This window comes from Schistocerca gregaria, chromosome 10 (genome assembly GCF_023897955.1).
Source record: "Schistocerca gregaria isolate iqSchGreg1 chromosome 10, iqSchGreg1.2, whole genome shotgun sequence".
NCBI lineage: Eukaryota > Metazoa > Arthropoda > Insecta > Orthoptera > Acrididae > Schistocerca > Schistocerca gregaria.
This window is the reverse complement of record NC_064929.1, coordinates 122,371,808-122,390,670: the sequence shown is the minus strand read 5'-3', so window position 1 is coordinate 122,390,670 and position 18,863 is coordinate 122,371,808. Positions and strand designations below refer to the sequence as shown.

The window sequence follows — 18,863 nt, the reverse complement described above, 5'->3', positions numbered from 1 at the left end:
ACCGTCTCCATGAAGCTGGGCTACGGTCCCGCACACCGTTAGGCCGTCTTCCGCTCACGCTCCAACATCCTGCAGCCCGCCTCCAGTGGTGTCGCGACAGGCGTGAATGTAGGGACGAATGGAGACGTGTCGTCTTCAGCGATGAGAGTCGCTTCTGCCTTGGTGGCAATGATGGTCGTATGCGTGTTTGGCGCCGTGCAGGTGAGCGCCACAATCAGGACTGCATACGACCGGGGCACACAGGGCCGACACCCGGCATCATGGTGTGGGGAGCGATCCCCTACACTGGCCATACACCTCTGGTGATCGTCGTGGAGACACTGAATAGTGCACGGTACATCCGAACCGTCATCGAACCCATCGTTCTACCATTCCCAGACCGGCAAGGGAACTTGCTGTACCAACAGGACAATGCACGTCAGCATGTATCCCGTGCCACCCAACGTGCTCTAGAAGGTGTAAGTCAACTACCCTGGCCAGAAAGATCTCCGGATCTGTCCCCCATTGAGCATGTTTGGGACTGGATGAAGCGTCGTCTCACGCGGTCTGCACGTCCACCACGAACGCTGGTCCAACTGAGGCGCCAGGTGGAAATGGCATGGCAAGCCGTTCCATAGGACTACATCCAGCATCTCTACGATCGTCTCCATGGGAGAATAGCAGCCTGCATTGCTGCGAAAGGTGGATATACACTGTACTAGTGCCGACATTGTGCATGCTCTGTTGCCTGTGTCTATGTGCCTGTGGTTCTGTCAGTGTGATCATGTGATGTATCTGACCCCAGGAATGTGTCAATAAAGTTTCCCCTTCCTGGGACAATGAATTCACTGTATTCATATTTCAATTTCCAGGAGTGTATATTATGAAAAGCAATGGTCCCATAACACTCCCCTGTGGCACGCCAGAGGTTACTTTAACATCTGTAGACTTCTCTCCATTGATAACAACATGCTGTGTTCTGTTTGCTAAAAACTCTTCAATCCAGCCACACAGCTGGTCTGATATTCCGTAGGCTCTTACTTTGTTTATCAGGCGACAGTGCGGAACTGTATCGAACGCCTTCCGGAAGTCAAGAAAAATATCATCTACCTGGGAGCCTGTATCTAATATTTTCTGGGTCTCATGAACAAATAAAGCGAGTTGGGTCTTACACGATCGCTGTTTCCCGAATCCATGTTGATTCCTGCACAGTAGATTCTGGGTTTCTAAAAACGGTACACTTGTGGAATGGCCGTATGGGAAGTTGCCCCCTTGAAGACTACCTCGCACGTGGTGTGTCCCATCGCTCTTGCGCCAAATATAACGCCACTTCAGACTGACTTAAATCTTTAATCTGCCGTTGTAGTAGCAGTAAGTGATGTAACAACTACCCTAGACACTTGTTGTCTTATATAGGCTTGCAGACCGCAGCGCCGTATTCTGCCTGTTCACATGTCTCTGTGTTTGAATACGCATACCCATAAAAGTTTCTCTGTCAATACAGTTCATTCATGTGTGTGAGGAGGACTACATCTGGGATGGTAGTTTCAAAGATACCGACAAAAGACGTATAACAGTGAGGCATAGTGTCCCTCCCCGCCAGATATCGAAGGGTTACCTTTTTACTGCCGTTTGCTGTGAAGTGGATGGAGTCGAATCATTCGTGTTAGAATAACGTTCTGTGCTGTGCATTAAAAGTTGTCATGTTTAGAAACCTATGCCGAACGGCGTTAATGATTGTGGATCGTTGTTCTCGCTCGCGTTTTCTATAACAGCAGTTACGTATTAGAATGACAGATGTACGTTGGGGTTCTCACACAAACGGTGATAGCGTAAATTTACGCGTATCTATTGAACACTGAAGCAGCAGAATCAGCTGGTCGCGGTATAAATGGTACTGACTGTATTGCAGGTAGATTGGGTAATGAAATTGTCTTTCAATAAATATGCAGCTGTGTCACTCGCCACGAAGCGTTTGTTAATGGTCATGGCTGGTGAGAGGCTGTACAAAGTACGATTACATATTTTGCCATTAACTCGTGGCCCATTAAATAAATCCCTTTGTGCGACCACTTGCTACATATTTTGTTGGAGTAAGACGGTGGAGTACAATAAGGACGTTCATCTGGATGTAGTTGGAGTGGAGGTGACGAGACGACCATCACCATCACCACAACAACAACAACAACAACAACATTCATTAAAAATCATTACACCTACATGGATCCTCTGCAACTCATATCGAAGTTCCTGGCAGAGTGTTCATCGACCCATCTTCACAATTCTCTATTATTCCAATCTCGTACGGCGCTTGGAAAAAACACCTATATCTTTACGTACGATCTCTAACTTCCCTTATTTTATCATGGTGATCGTTTCTCCCTAGTACACTACTGGCCATTAAAATTGCCACGCCAAGAAGAAATCCAGATGATAAACGGGTATTCATTGGACAAATATATTATACTAGAGCAGACATGTGATTACAGTTTCACGCAATTTTGGTGCATAGATCCTGACAAATCATTACCCAGAACAACCACCTCTGACCGTAATAAAGGCCTTGATACGTCTGGGCATTGAGTCAAACAGAGCTTGGATGGCGTGTAGAGGTACAGCTGCCCATGCAGCTTCAACACGATACCACAGTTCGTCAAGAGTAGTCACTGGCGTATTGTGACCAGCCAGTTGCTCGGCCACCATTGACCGGACGTTTTCAATTGGTGAGAGATCTGGAGAATGTGCTGGCCAGGCCAGCAGTCGAACATTTTCTGTATACGGAAAGGCCCTGACAGGACCTGCAACATGCGGTCGTGCATTATCCTTCTGAAATGTACGGTTTCGCACGGATCGAATAAAGGGTAGAGCTACGGATCGTAACACATCTGAAACGTACCGTTCACTGCTCAAAGTGACATCAATGCTAACAAGAGGTGGCCGAGTCATGTAACCAATCACGCCGGGTGATACGCCGGAATGGCGATAACGAATACACGTTCCCAATGAGCGTACACCGTGATATCGCCAAACACGGATGCGACCATCATGATGCTGTAAACAGAACCCGCATTGATCAGAAAAAATGACGTTTTGCCATTCGTGTAACGAGGTTCGTCGTTGAGTACACCATCGCAGGCGCTCCTGTCTGTGATGCAGCGTCAAGGGCAACCGCAGCCATGACCTGATAGTCGATGCTGCTGCAAACGTCGTCGAACTGTTCGTGCAGATGGTTGTTGTCTTGCTAACGCCCCAACCAGTTGACTCAGGGATCGAGACGTGGCTGCACGATCCCTTACAGCCATGCGGATAACATGCCTGTCGTCTTGACTGCTAGTTATGCCGTTGGGATCCAGCACGGCGTTCCATATTACCCTCCTGAACACAACAATTCCATATTCTGCTAACAGTCATTGGATCTCGACCAACGCGAGCAGCAATGTCGCGATACGATAAACCGCAATCGCGATAGGCTACAATCGGACCTTTATCAAAGTCGGAAACGTGATGGTAGGCATTTATCCTCCTTACACGAGGCATCACAACACCGTTTGACAGGCAACGCTGGTAAACTGCTGTTTGTATATGAGAAATCGGTTGGAAACTTACCTCATGTCAGCACGTTGTAGGTGTCGCTACCGGCGCTAACCTTGTGTGAATGCTCTGAAAAGCTAATTATTTGTATATCACAGTATCGTCTTCCTGTCGATTAAATTTCGCGGATGTGTCACGTCATCTTCGTGGTGTAGCAATTTTAATGGTCAGTAGTGTAGGTAGATGTCAACAAAATATTTTCGCATTCGAAGGAATAAGTTGGTGATTGGAATTTCGTGAGAAGATTCCACCGCAACGAAAAGCACCTTTTTCTTAATGAAATCCCCATAAATCCTGTAATATTTCAGTGACACTCTCTTCCCTATTACGCGATAATACGAAGCGTGCTGCCCTTCTTTGAACTTTCTCGAAGTACTCCGTCAATCCTACCTGGTAAGGATCCCCCACCGCCCAGCAGTATTCTAAAAGGGGACAGACAAGCGTAGTGTTGGCTGCCTCTTTAACGGATCTGTCACATTTTTTAAGTGTCCTGCCAATGAAACGCAGTCTTTGGTTAGCCTACTCCACATATTTTCATTGCGTTCCTTCAAATTTAAGTTGTCCGTACTTGTAATTCCTCGATATTTAGTTGAATTTAAAGCTTCTAGATTTTACTAATTATCGAGTAACCGAACTTTAACGGATATATTTTAGCATTCATGTGGATGACCTCACACCTTTCCTTACTTAGCGTCATTTGCCAATTTTCGCACCATACAGATATTCTTCTAAATCGTTTTGCAATTTGTTTCGATCTTCTGATGACTTTACCAATGAATAGAAGACAGCATCATCTGCAGACAACCTAAGACGGCTGCTCAGATTGTTTCTCAAATGGTTTATGTAGATAAGGAACAAGTAAGGGCCTATAACTCTACCTTGGGGAACGCCAGATGACTTTAGGTCAGTTACCACGATCTGAGACCTCTCTGACAGGAAATCACGAATCCAGTGTGATAACTCAGACGATATTCCATGAGCTCACAAGTTCACTACAAGGCGCTTGTGTGGTAAAAGTGTGAAAAGTCTTCCGGAAATCCGGAATCAATCTGGAATCCCTTGTCAAAAGCACTCAACATTTCGTGCGAGTAAAGAGCTAGTGTGTTTCACAAGAACCATGTTTTCTAAATCTAGATGACTGTGTGTCAATAGACTCTGTACGGTTGTGCCGCTGTACATATATGTATATTTTCAAGCCAGCATCCTTTTCTCTCAACACATACTGGCCACACACGTATGAATAAGGCATAGTTAGAAAGGCTTTTTAACTGGCTTCTGACACTACATACTGGCTTAGCGCTAAAAATTCCTATTTGTGGAGAGTTTTAACATAAAAGGGCACAACTTCACAAATATACTTTACGGAGCTAACGTAACTCTTTTTCATATTATCTTATCACAAATACCATTTTATTTGTTTTACAGTATTTATTAACTAGATAATTTGTATACAGCATTGTCACAGGTAATAACCGTCAACACTGCGGTAGTCCATTATGTAGTACAAAATGTCTTTTTTAAACGACAACATACATATTTGAATAGTGTTTCAGTTAATGTTACTAGAGCCTAATGTGCTTACTGTAGATGAAATTTTTATCGATTTAAAGCTGTAGGTGTCCCTACTGACAATCCATGATCTCTGCCGGTAGTACAAGTTGGGAAAAACATTCCGAATGAAAAAAAAAAAACATGCGGGTGGAAATGTTTATATAGAACGACGTACCATAATTCCTGATTAAAATTTCACTTCTTTAGATTCATTTTTAACGATGTTTTCTTTTCATTTCGACACCTACTCTTACACTATCGACTACACTTATTAGTAAAAACTGTAATAGTTCGAAAACTTCACACGTGTCCTCTGATTCTTGAGAAATGACCGTTTCTTGTTAGGCAGCAGTTAAGGAGCAATGTCCTTACACGGCGAGCGTTCAGTAGACTTCCTTGCGATTTTTCCCTTCACAGCGCGCTAAATCTCGACAATACGTTTAAAGATGTTTTCTTTTCATTTCGACACCTACTCTTACACTATCGACTACACTTATTAGTGAAAACGGTAAAAGTTCGAAAACTTCACGCGTGTCCTCTGATTCTTGAGAAATGACCGTTTCTTGTTAGGCAGCAGTTGAGGAGCAATGTCCTTACACGGCGAGTGTTCAGTAGACCTCCTTGCGATTTTTCCCTTCACAGCGCGCTGAATCTCGACAATACGACAAACTGCAGCTCACAGCGATTGTCGTACATCAGGAGCCGGTATTAATGCGCGCCCGCGGCGGTGGACCGAATGTGCGGTGAAATCCAATAATACTCGACCGGAGGAGAATAAAACTAAAGAAAATAGAAGGGGAATAAAATTTTTTAAAAAAAATAATGGAAGGCGTGGAAAGAAGGTCCTCGGGCAGCTCTGCTTGGGGACATAACAGGTGCTCGCAGAGCCGCTCGTGATTAATGTTGGCAGCCCTGCTGAGCAATGCCCCGCCTATCGCTCGCATTCATTTGTCACAATACGGCGCCTAGCACGGGATATCGCAAATGCGGAGTGCGATAACTCCTCCTTACTGTGAAGTAGTTCTCCGCTTCCGAAAAAAAAGAAGATAATTAATTGCTTGGCTGTTATCTTCCTCTGGGTTTGCAGCTGCGGTGAGACTTTCTCTTTTATCTCGTCGACGCGCGCCGATGCCGAAATGATAACACCGTATGCTGACAACGAATGAATTTCTGGTATAATTTTTATTTAGAATAGGCGCTCTGCACTAATAGTGTCGAACACATTTGCCGATTTTTCTTTGTGATTTTATCTGGGAGACAACCAGCAATAAAAGAATTTCTGCATCATCCATAGTAGAATTACCCGAAACCACGCCCAAAAACCTCTCCTTAGAAGAAATCAGTGAAACACATGAAGCCAAGACAGAAACAAAAATTACACATTCACCAGTAATCTCTGGATTGTAAATAGCAACACAGCCCAACTGTGAAAAACTTTTTTAATGACAGTCATTCCCCAAGAATTTCTAGCGTAGGTGAGGTTGTAGGCGCTCTGTGTTAATAGTATCAATACATTTGCCGTTTTTTCCTCGTAATTTTATCAGTGACACGACCAGATATAAAGGAATTTCTACATCATCCGTAGTGTAATTCTTCGAAATGACGGGCGAACATCTCTTCTTAACAGAATTTAGTGCAACACGTCAAAACAAGACAGAAAAAACAAGTAAACAGTTGCTCTTAATTATTTGGACCGTAAATAACACAGCCCAATGACGAAAAAATTTTTAATCACAGTCATTTCCCAAGAATTTCTGGTGTCAGTGAGAGTGTTCTGAGATTTTTACTTTTATCCAGTTCTGTAACATAAGTTTAATATATTTTCCTATTCCCTTTCTGAATAATGGGTTCCGCTTTGTATGAGCGTTAGTCTTTTTCTGAAATTACAAGAACTAATCCAGAAAATTAAGGGCTTTTTTTTCCACGGTAGGCCATAGTTATGTACCAAGGAGAAGTTTTCTGTTGAGTGTTGAAAGCGTCGTTTAAATTTAGACAACATTCTCTGCGGTGCGTAGCGATTTGGTGCAAAATTTTATTAAAAGAACAGACACGATTTTGCCAGTTTCGCTTATGTTAAAGCCATCCTCAGATTTTTTGAGCCCCCTACGGCTGTTGCTGACAGCTCCTCTGTTCTAAGACACAAGCCGAAACCGCTGATAAGAAAAAAATGTTAATGCCATCTCAACTGTTGTCTTAAGCAACGTTAAAAGCGTTGCTACCAAGAAAATTTTGTCATTACTGTATATAGTCTCCTGTAAGTTAGATTACTACCTTACTACACATCAGCAATCTGTAAGTGCCGGCCGTTGTGGTCGAGCGATTCTAGGCTCTTCAGTTCGGAACCGGGCAACTGTTACGGTCGCAGGTTCGAATCCTGCCTCGGGCATGGATGTGTGTGATGCCCTTAGGTTAGTTACGTTTAAGTAGTTCTAAGTTCTAGAGGACTGATGACCTCAGATGTTAAGTCCGATAGTGATCAGAGCCATTTCAGCCAATCAGTAAGTGAAATCAAACTAAGCAGAAGTGTCATTAAAAACCAATTGCTAAATACATTTCAAAACAGAAGCTACTGGAAACTAAAATAAATTTCCATCTTTAAGACACATAAAATTTATAAGAGTTTAACGAAACTCAGTTCATTTGGAAATATCGCACGTTTCGTGGCAAAAGACCGTATTCTGTTTCAAGGTACAAGATGGTGCACGATAGACGTAATATGGCTTTACCGCCTGCCACGTTATCCAACTAGATTTAGATTCCCGTAAAGTTCAGTGACTTACAACATTATCAATATATCCCCAAACAGATTTAATATATGACACGGCACTTAAACCTATTGTTGTTGTGGTCTTCACTCAAGAGACTGGTTTGATGTAGGTCTCCATACTACTCTATCCTGTACAAGCCTCTACATCTCTGGATAACTACTGCAACCTAAATCCTTCTGAATCTGCTTAATATATTCATCTCTTGGTATCCCTCTACAATTTTTACCCTCCACGCTTCACTTCAATACTAAATTAGTGATCTCTTGATGCCGCAGAACGTGTCCTACCAACCGATCCCTTCTTCTAGTCAAGTTGTCCCATAAATTCCTCTTCTCCCGATTTCAACTCAGTACCTCCTCATTACTTACGTGATCTACTTATCTAATGCTTATCATTCTTCTGTATCACCACATTTCGAAAGCTTCTCTTCTTGTCTTCACTGTTTATCGTCCATTCTTCATTTCCATACATGGCTACACTCCATACAAATACTTTCAGCAAAGACCTCCTGATACTTAAATCCGTACTGCATGTTAAAAAATTTCTCTTCTTCAGAAACGCTTTCCTTGCCATAGCCAGTTTACTTTTTATGTCCTCTCTACTTCGAGCATCATCAGTTATCTTGCTCTCCAAATAGCAAAACTTATCTAGTACTTTAAGTCTCTCACTTCCTAATCTAATTCCCTCAGCATCACCGGATTTAATTCGACTTCATTCCATTATCGTCGCTTTGCTTATGTTGACGTTCATCTTATATCCTCCTTTCAAGACACTATCCATTTTATTCAACTGCTCTTCCAGGTCCTTTGCTATCTCTTACTGATTTACGATGTATATTTTTCTCCGTGGATTTTAATTCCTACTCCTACTTTTTCTGCTGCTTCTTTTACTGCTTGCTCAATATATAAATTGAAGAACATTGGGGATAGGCTACAACCCTGTCTCACTCACTTCCTAACCATTGCTTCTCTTTCATACCCTCTACTATAACTTACATCTGGTTTCTGTACAAATTGTAAAAAGCCTTTCGGTGCCTGTATACGGAAGGATATGGAGAGTAGTTTCTCCCTTGCACCATTTACGAGTGGAAGAGGAATGGGATTTAGTGGTGGTATAGGGTAACCATGTACCATTTGGTGGTTTGGAAAGTACGTATGTAGATATAATATACACCACCGGCCATTAAAATTGATACACCACGAAGATAAGGTGCTACAGACGCGAAATTTAATTGACAGGAAGATGATGCTATGATATGCAAATGATTACCTTTTCGGAGCATTCACACGAGATCGGAGACACCTACAACATGCTCAAATGACGAAAGTTTCCAACCGATTTCTCATATACAAACGGCAGTTGACCGGCGTTGGCTGGTGAATCGTTGTTGTGATGCCTCGTATAAGGAGAAGAAATGCGTACCATCACGTTTCAGCCTTTGGTAAAGGTCGGATTATAGCGTATCGCAATATCGGTTTATCGTATCGCGACATTACTGCTCGCGTTGGTCTAGATCCAATGACTGTTAGCAGAATATGGAATCTGTGGGTTCAGGAGGGTAATACGGAACGCCTTGCTGGATCCCAACGGCCTCGTATCAGTAGCAGTCGAGATGACAGACATCATATCTGCATGGCTGTAAAGGATCGTGCAGCCACGTCTCGATCCCTGAGTCAACGTTTGCAAGACAACAACCATCTGCACGAACAGATCGACGACGTTTGCACCAGCACGGACTATCAGCTCGGAGACCGTGGCTGAGGTCACCCTTGACCTGCATCACAGACAAGAGCGCCAGCGATGGTGTGCCTAACGACGATCCTGAGTGCGCGAATGACAAAACGTCATTTTTTTCTGATGAATCCAGGTTCTGTTTACAGCATCATGATGCTCGCACCCGTGTTTGGCGACATCGCGTTTAATGCATATTGGAAGCATGTATTCGTCGTCGCCATACTGGCGTATCGCCTGGCGTGATGGTATGGGGTGCCATTGGTTACACGTCTCGGTCACCTCTTCTTCCCACTGACGGCACTTTGAACAGTGGGCGTTACATTTGAGATGTGTCACGACCTGTGGCTCTACCATTTATTTGATCCATTCGAAACCTTACATTTCAGCAGGATAATGCACGACCGCATGTTGCAAGTCCTGTACGGGCCTTTATGGACACAGAAAATGTTCGACTGCTGCCCTGGCCAGCACATTCTCCAGATTTCTCACCAATTGAAAACGTCTGGTCAATGGTGGCCGAGCAACTGGCTCGTCACAATACGCCAGTCACTACCCTTGATGAACTGTGGTATCGTGTTGAAGCTGCATGGTCAGCTGTATCTGTACACGCGATCCAAGCTCTGTTTGACTCAATGCCCAGGTGTATCAAAGCCGTTGTTACGGCCAGAGGTGGTTGTTCTGGGCAGTTAGTTCTCAGGATCTATGCACCCAAATTGCGTGAAAATGTAATCACATGTCTGTTCTAGTATAATATATTTGTCCAATGAATACCTGTTTATCATCTGCATTTCTTCTTGGTGTGGCAATTTTAATGGCCAGTAGTGTAGGAGCAAGATGATGCAGTATGTGAAAGAGGTATCCAGTGTGGCTGGAGTTCGTGGTTGCGTGTATGTTTCCAGAGATCTGGACTGTCGACGTGGCACGCCGACGTGAGGCTGGAGCCGAGGGACATGCGGGCCCTGAGGAAGGACAGCGCAGCCTTCGACGCCTGCCAGAGGCATGTGCAGGAGCAGGAGGGCGACCAGGATCTTGGAGACGTCTTGGTGAGTCCACCTCCGACTGGCCTCCCTGGCTTCACACACTACATACGGGGCAGGCAAAATAAAAGTGGCCCGGAAGATATTTCACACACCTTAAGGTAGGCAACCCAACATACATTTTCCGCAACCGGGGTTGTGTATCTCAAGGTGCATCAAATATTTCACCGACCTGTTCTGTTTTGGCCATCATGTACAAGGGCTGGATATGGAAACACAGTTGAAATTCATGCAGACTTTACTGAAAGATGATCTTCGTATTACACACACTCAGGATAATGGTAGCATATCCAAATTGTACCATATCGCTATCCCTGAAGCCGACCTCTGGGAAGATCAGTTTGGATTCTGCAGAATTGTTGGAACACGTGAGGCAATACTGTCTCTATGACTTATATTAGAAGAAAGGCAAACCTACGTTTCTAGCATTTGTAGACTTAGAGAAAGCTTTTGCCAATGTTAACTGGAATACTCTCTTTAAAATTCTGAAGGTGGCAGGGGTAAACTACAGGGAGGGAAAGGCTATTTACAATTTGTACAGAAAGCAGATTGCAGTTATAAGAATCGAAGGGTATGAAAGGGAAGCAGTGGTTAGGAAGGGAGTGACACAGGGTTGTAGCCTCTCCCCGATGCTCCCCGATGCTTTCCAAACCACCAAATGGTACATGGTTACCCTATACCACCACTAAATCCCATTCCTCTTCCACTCGTAAATGGTGCAAGGGAGAAACTGCTCTCTATATCCTTCCGTATACAGGGAGCGAAAGGCTTTTTACAATTTGTACAGAAAGCAGATTGCAGTTATAAGAGTCGAGGGGTGTGAAAGGGAAGCAGTGGTTAGGAAGGGAGTGACACAGGGTTGTAGCCTCTCCCCAATGCTATTCAATCTGTATATTGAGCAAGCAGTAAAGAAAACAAAAGAAAAGTTCAGAGTAGGTAACAAAATAAATGGAGAAGAAATAATAACTTTGAGGTTACCCAATGACATTGTAATTCTGTCAGAGACAGCAACGGACTTGGAAGAGCAGTTGAACGAAATGGGCAGTGTCTTGAAAGGAGGGTATAAGATGAACATCAACAAAAGCAAAAGGGGAATAATGGAATGTAGTCAAATTAAGTCCGGTGATGCTGCGGGAATTAGATTAGGAAAAGAGAGACTTAAAGTAAAAAAGGAGTTTTGCTATTTGGGGAGCAAAATAACTCATGATGGTCGAAGTAGATAGGATATAAATTGTAGACTGGCAATGGCAAGGAAAGAGTTTCTGAAGAAGAGAAATTTGTAAACATCGAGTATTGATTTAAGTGTAAGGAAGTCGTTTCTGAAAGTATTTGTATGGAGTGTTGCCATGTATGGAAGTGAAACACGGACGATAAATAGTTTAGACAATAAGAGAACAGAAGTTTTCGAAATGTGGTGCTACAGATGATTGCTGAAGATTAGATGGGTAGGTCACATAACTAATGAGAAGGTATTGAATAGAATTAGGGAGGAGTTTGAGGCCCAACTTGACCAGAAGATGGGATCAGTTGGTAGGACATGTTCTGAGGCATCAAGGGATCACAAATTTAGCGCTGGAGGGCAGCATGGAGGGTAAAAGTCGTAGAGAGAGACCAAGAGATGAATATACTAAGCAGATTCAGAAGGATGTAGGCTGCAGCAGGTACTGGGAGATAAAGAGGCTTGCACAGATAGAGTAGCATGGAGAGCTGCATCAAACCAGTCTCAGGACTGAAGACCACAACAACAAACAACAACAACGAAGGCATGGTGGTTTCGTATTGACATAACTCAGCTACATAAAACGATTTCAACTGGTGCAGAGTGGCGACATAAACAAGAAAGTAAAAACCTTCAAAAAATTTTTGGAGCAGTACATAGAGGTGGTACATGGTTGGATAGGCCAACCAAAGAGCTATACAAACATACTGACAGACACACAGATATAATCAGGAATTGTCGATTGGCACATACACAGAACGAACAACCCAGAGTCACAAAGAGGATTTTTGATGTACTGATGTAGTGAAAGAGAAAAGAAGTGTCTTGAGGGCAAAACGAATAATAATAATAATTGTAATGTGATAGTTATAAGTCAGTTATAGTGGAACAAAACACGACACACATCATCGTCCTACTGCGTTTCTCATAAAGTTTTTAGTGAAGGAATTGCTTCACTGTTTATGTCGTCGTCCAATACTACAAAATATTCAGAGAATTCAAATTACTTCAACATTTCCTTTAAAAAACGAGATAAAAAAACCCAGTTTTCAGGACAGGAAGGGGTTAACAGTGGCACTTGCCAGGAAAACAACAATATCATTTCGGACCATTCATTGCAGTGCGAGTCAGCTTCCCATTACATTGTATTCTAAGCGAAACAATTCCGTTTAGCCGCGTGCAGAACATGAGGTTCATTTCGGCCAAATGCATTCCTCTGAGGTCGCTAATGTTGTGATTGTTAGAGCAGCTCACGAAACGTATAGTCAGCCCCTTATCCTCCCATACGAAACAAAGTAATGTAACGGTGCGTCTGCTGTGAAGATGTGCACAGAATAAAAAACATACCTAAATACACTGAAGCGCCAAAAATAAAACTGGCACACCTCCATAATATCGTGTACAGCCTCCGCTAGCACGCAGACGTGCTCCAACAAGACGTGGCATGGATTAGACTAATGTCTGAAGTGGTGCTGGAGGGGACTGCACCATGAATCCTGCGGGGTTGTCCATAAATCCGTAAGAGTGCTAGAGGGTAAAGATATTTCCTGAACAGCACGCTATAAGGAATCCCAGATATACTCAATAAAATTCATTTCTGGGGAGTTTGATGGCCAACGGAAGTGTTTCAATTCAGAAGAGTGTTCTTGGAGCCACTCTATAGCAATTCTGGGGGAGTGCAGTGTCGCACTGTCCTGTTGGAATTTCGCAAGTTCGTCGGAATGCACAATGGACGTGAATCGATGCAAGTGATCAGACAGTATGCGTATGTATGTATCACCTGTCAGAGTCGTATCTAGACGTATCAGGGGTCCCATATCACTCCAGCTGCACATGCCCCACACCATTGCAGACCGTCCACCAGCTTTAACAGTCCCCTGCTGACGTGCAGAGTCCATCGATTCATCAGGTTCTCTCCATACCAATACACGTGCATCTGCTCGATACAATTTGAAACGAGATTCGTCCGACCAGGCAACACGTTTCCAGTCATCGACAATGTGGGGACTTGCCCAGGCGAGGCGTAAAGCTCTTTTTTCTGTAGTCATCAACGGTACACAAGTGGGTCTTCGACTCCAAAAGCCCATATCGATGACGTTTTGTTGAATGATTCGCAGGCTGACACTTGTCGATTGCTCAGCACTGAAACATTCAGCAATTTGCGGACCGGTTGCACTTCCGCCACGTTGAACGAATCTCTTCAGTCGTTGATGGTCCCGTTCTTGCAGCATCGTTTTCCGGCTTCAGAGATGTAGTAGATTTGATGTTTTACCGGATTCCTGCCATTCACGGTACACTCGTGGAATGGTCGTACGGGAAAGTCCCCAATTCCCTCATACCTCGGAGGTGCTGTGTCCCATTTCTCGTGCGCTTACGATAACACCACGTTCAGAATCACTGAAGTCTAGGTAACTGCGCCAGACACTTCTCATATAGGCGTTGCCGTGCGCAGTGGCATAGTCTGCCTGTTTACGTATCTCTATATTTTAATACCCATGCCTATACCAGTTTCTTTGGCGCTTCAGTGTATCAATAAAGACGTAACCCTAGGACGCCCAAGCCTTTTTTTCTAACTTGGATGCCTAAGGGGGGGGGGCGATGTTCGGCGAGCCCACAGGCATTAAATAAGTTTGCTGACGAAATCAAAATGGTTCATGTATTTTAACTAAGGCATCGGCTTATAAATGTTGTAAACTGTTATAAATTTGGATTGAGTGAATAAAAAATTGACATATTACAATACAGGATACAGATGCGTTCATATACAATAGACTACTCTGAGTCATCAACTACAAGGCAAGATACACACCTCACAATTTTTTCTGAATGTGTGTTACACACATGCTTATGACACTGTCCACAATACTGTTTTGGTTTACTTAGATTGTTGTACTTCTGCTTCTATGTTTTAGCTTTTCTTACACAAATATGGCACCGACCGATCCCTGCAGGAGGCTGACGTGCTTCTGTTGTCACTTCTTTGATTTTCTTTTGTAGAATAGTCTCCATTGATTGAACAATTTGGTTAGATAACCCTCTTGCATTGGCACTTCCTTCTTCTACCTGCAATTTCACTAGTTCCATCCCAGTTTGCTGAAGAAAAAGTTTCAGTTTGTTGTGTTTCTTTTCTTTCCATCTTGGATGTTGCTCGACGAATATGGTGGTTGCATTGATAGCACAAATGTCGATGAGAGAGTAAAACACAGATAGAGGCCATCTCTTTGTTCCCCTCTTGCAGGTGTACATGCGCGCCATTTGATCAATGGTACCAATTACACCTTTAGTGGAATTATAATATGCATTTATCTCGGTTTTATTCTTCTCTCCTAGAACAATGCCTTTATCTTGGTGCATTCTTGACAACATCAATAAGTTCTTACTTGGTTTCGTTTTTTCTGTGAAGGACACCAAAGTTACTGGAGCCTACGTGTTCGAAACTGCACTAACTCACTGCAAGTTTACAAAATAAATAATAGCTAACTGACACCAACAGTCACTTTCTCTGAAAGTAAACCCATTGTTGTGAATATCAAGAATACCAACCAACAAGAAACTAACTTGCATCGTGGTAGAGATGAGAAATACGAAATCCTACTAAGGAAAATTTTCTATAGCTCGGAAGCCTAAGGGGTTGGGGTGGGGGTTTGTTGGACCCATAACAACTTCATTTATTTTTTCTTTCAAAGCAGGATTTTTTTATAAAATATATTGACACTGTTGTTGTTGTTGTTGTGGTCTTCGGTCCTGAGAGTGGTTTGATGCAGCTCTCCATGCTGCTCTATGCTGTTCAAGCTTCTTCGTCTCCCAGTACCTACTGCAGCCTACATCCTTCTGCATCTGCTTAGTGTATTCATCTCTTCGTCTCCCTCTACGATTTTTACCCTCCACGCTGCCCTCCAGTACTAAATTGGTGATCCCTCAATGTCTCAGGACATTTCCTACCAAACGATCCATTCTTCTAGTCAAGTTGTGCCACAAGCTCCTCTCCTCCCCAATTCTATTCAATACCTCCTCATTAGTTATGTGATCTGCCCACCTAATCTTCAGCATTCTTCTGTAGCACAACATTTCAAAATCTTCTATTCTCTTTTTGTCTAAACTATTTATCGTCCACGTTTCACTTCCATGCATGGCTACACTCCATACTAATACTTTCAGAAACCACTTCCTGACATTTAAATCTATACTATATGTTAACAAATTTTTCTTCTTCAGAAACGCTTTCCTTTCCATTGCCAGTCTACATTATTATCCTCTCTACTTCGACCATCATCAGTTATTTTGCTCCCCAAATAGCAAAACTCCTTTGCTACTCTCATTTCCTAATCTAATTCCCTCAGCATCACCCGACTTAATTCGACTACATTCCATTATCCTAGATCTGCTTTTTTTGATGTTCATTTCATACCCTCCTTTCAAGACACTGTCCATTCCGTTCAACTGCTCTTCCAAGTCCTTTGCGGTCTCTGACAGAATTACAATGTCATCGGCGAACCTCAAAGTTTTTATTTCTTCTCCATGGATTTTAATACCTGTCTCACTCCCTTCCCAACCACTGCTTCCCTTTCATACCCCTCGACTCTAATAACTGCCATCTGGTTTCTGTACAAATTGTAAATAGCCTTTCGCTCCCTATGTTTTACCCCTGCCACCTTCAAAATTTGAAAGAGAGTATTCGAATCTACATTGTCAAAAGCTTTCTCTAATTCTACAAATGCTAGAAACGTAGGTTTGCTTTTACTTAATCTTCCTCCTAAGATAAGTCGTAGGGTCAGTATTTCCTCACGTGTTCCAACATTTCTAGGGAATCCAAACTGATCTTCCCCGAGGTCGGCTTCTATCAGTTTTTTCATTCGTTTGTAAAGAATTCGCGTTCGTATTTTGCAGCTGTGACTTATTAAACTGATAGTTCGGTATTTTTGACATGTGTCAACACCTGCTTTTTTTTGCGATAGAAATTATTATATTCTTCTTGAAGTCTGAGGGTATTTCGCCTGTCTCAGAAATCTCTCTCACCAGATGGTAGACTTTTGTCAGGACTGGCTCTCCCAAGGCTGTCAGTAGTTCTAATGGAATGTTGTCTACTCCAGGGGTCTTGTTTCGACTCAGGTCGACACTAACGTTTCATAAAATAGCCAACAAATAATAACTCAAAGGGAATACGTAGTATGAAAGTTACTTGGGCAAAAGCAGGGGACATAAAAAAAATGTGGGTTTAACGACCCCCCCCCCCCCCTTAGGCGTTTTATGGTTAACATGTCAGAGTAGCTGGAAAGTGCAGTTTCTGATTGCTACATCCATCATTGAAAGTATCCTCAAATCTGAAAATTCTGTTGAGCCATACGATTTACTGTCGTGATGAATACATGATGTAATGGATGAACCAGTCAGTGGTGTGAACACTCCTTCCTTCCTTTTTTCCAGCTGAGCTACATGTTCCTGGGGCGTGTGCTGCGAGTGGCACCTTCTGGCGACATCTTTGGGCAGCAGGAGGAGCTGAGGACGAGCATCGAACGCTGGGTCGAAACGCTGCCCCTGCTGGTGGACACCAGCCCCTGGTCAAAGAGCCACACCAGCCGGTTCATACACATAAGGTGAGTCACCTGAAGCTAGATCTGTAACACCACCATGGACTATCACGAGTGATGTAGGCTACGGCAGTTTTCCTGGTAGCTTTCCTTTTTTTTCTTTATTGTTATTTTAATCACCTTTTTACAAGGCGGTCTGTCAGCAGCATATTACGCTGCTCTTCAGCGTTGAGTGGTACAATAGGTTGACATACAGCTGGCACAGATAATACAATAAAAACGGCGGGCAAGAAACTGTAGGTACGAAATACAATAAACATGAAGCCGTTCACACTTGTTGACACGGCGCACATAACACGGATGACGGTGACGGCACACGTGAACAGTGGTGGCGTGACGGCGAAAGAACACTAAACACAAACACGAAGGCACACACACGAGACAGTGATGGCGATGATCTCCCGCACACGAATGTCCACTGACCGTGTACGAGTCCGGGGACCTGCCAAGAGAGGTGGAGGGGGGGGTGGGAGAGGGAGAGGGGACATGCCACAGGCAGGGGAGATAGGGGGAAGGGAGGAAAGGGATGGGGAAGTCTGGGGGAAGAGGCGTGGAGAAAGGGGGATGGGGGGAAAAGGAGAGAGAAGGGAGGGAGGGTGCCTAAAGGAAAAGACACAAGAGGGGGGGAGGATCAAAGTTGATAGGAAGGGTACATGGAGGGGAGGAGGAAATCGTCAGGAAGGGGGAGCTGGTGGAAGCTATCTTGGGAGAGGGTAAGGAGGGTGGAGAGATGGAGGCCGAGCGGGACGTGGGAATACAGGTGCGGCAGCGGGCGGGGGTGGGAGAGGATGGGCGAGACCAGCGGGTGAGGGGGATCGAGTTTTTGGGAGGTGTTCAGCATCCGTATCCTTTCAAGGAGGTGGGGGAATGGAAGGATCCAGGTGGGGGAGGGGAGACGGATGCGATAGGCAATTTGGAGAGCATGGTGTTCAAGGATTTTAAGGGATTTATAAAAGGTAGGGGGGGGGGGGGCGGAGATCCAGGCCGGATGGGAGTAACAAAGTGTAGGTCGGATGAAGGATTTATAGGTGTGGAGTATGGTGGAGGGGTCCAGACCTCACGTACAGCCTGAAAGGAGCTAAAGGAGACGGAGTCAGGAGCATGCCTTGGCTTGGATTGTCTGGAGATGCGGGGTCCAGGAGAGGCGACAGTCGAAGGTGACTCCAAGGTACTGAAGGGTGGGGGTGAGGGCGATAGGCCTAGCAGCTTTCGGCAGTTAAGATCATAAATGTGTCACCTGTACGTTAGGTGTGTTGCATAACTATCAGGTGTTACCTAATCTCTATCGATTTGTTCACGTATACGATCACTGTCTTACGACCAGGTGATAAAAAAGTCAATATAAATTTAAAACTTAATAAACCACGAAATAATGTAGATAGAGAGGTATAAATTG

The 18,863-nt window shown here is 43.8% G+C and overlaps 1 protein-coding gene across 3 annotated transcripts in view; it reads left to right on the top strand.

The window, feature by feature from the left end:
- The window catches only part of LOC126293467 (uncharacterized), a 203,385-nt gene that overhangs the window by 174,511 nt on the left and 10,011 nt on the right, over nt 1–18,863 (top strand). For all 3 annotated transcript variants that reach the window (XM_049986710.1, XM_049986709.1, XM_049986711.1), the window contains exons 4-5: nt 10,523–10,666; nt 17,304–17,473. In XM_049986710.1, the coding sequence (XP_049842667.1) occupies nt 10,523–10,666; nt 17,304–17,473 (314 nt within the window). The remainder of the gene's footprint in view (nt 1–10,522; nt 10,667–17,303; nt 17,474–18,863) is intronic.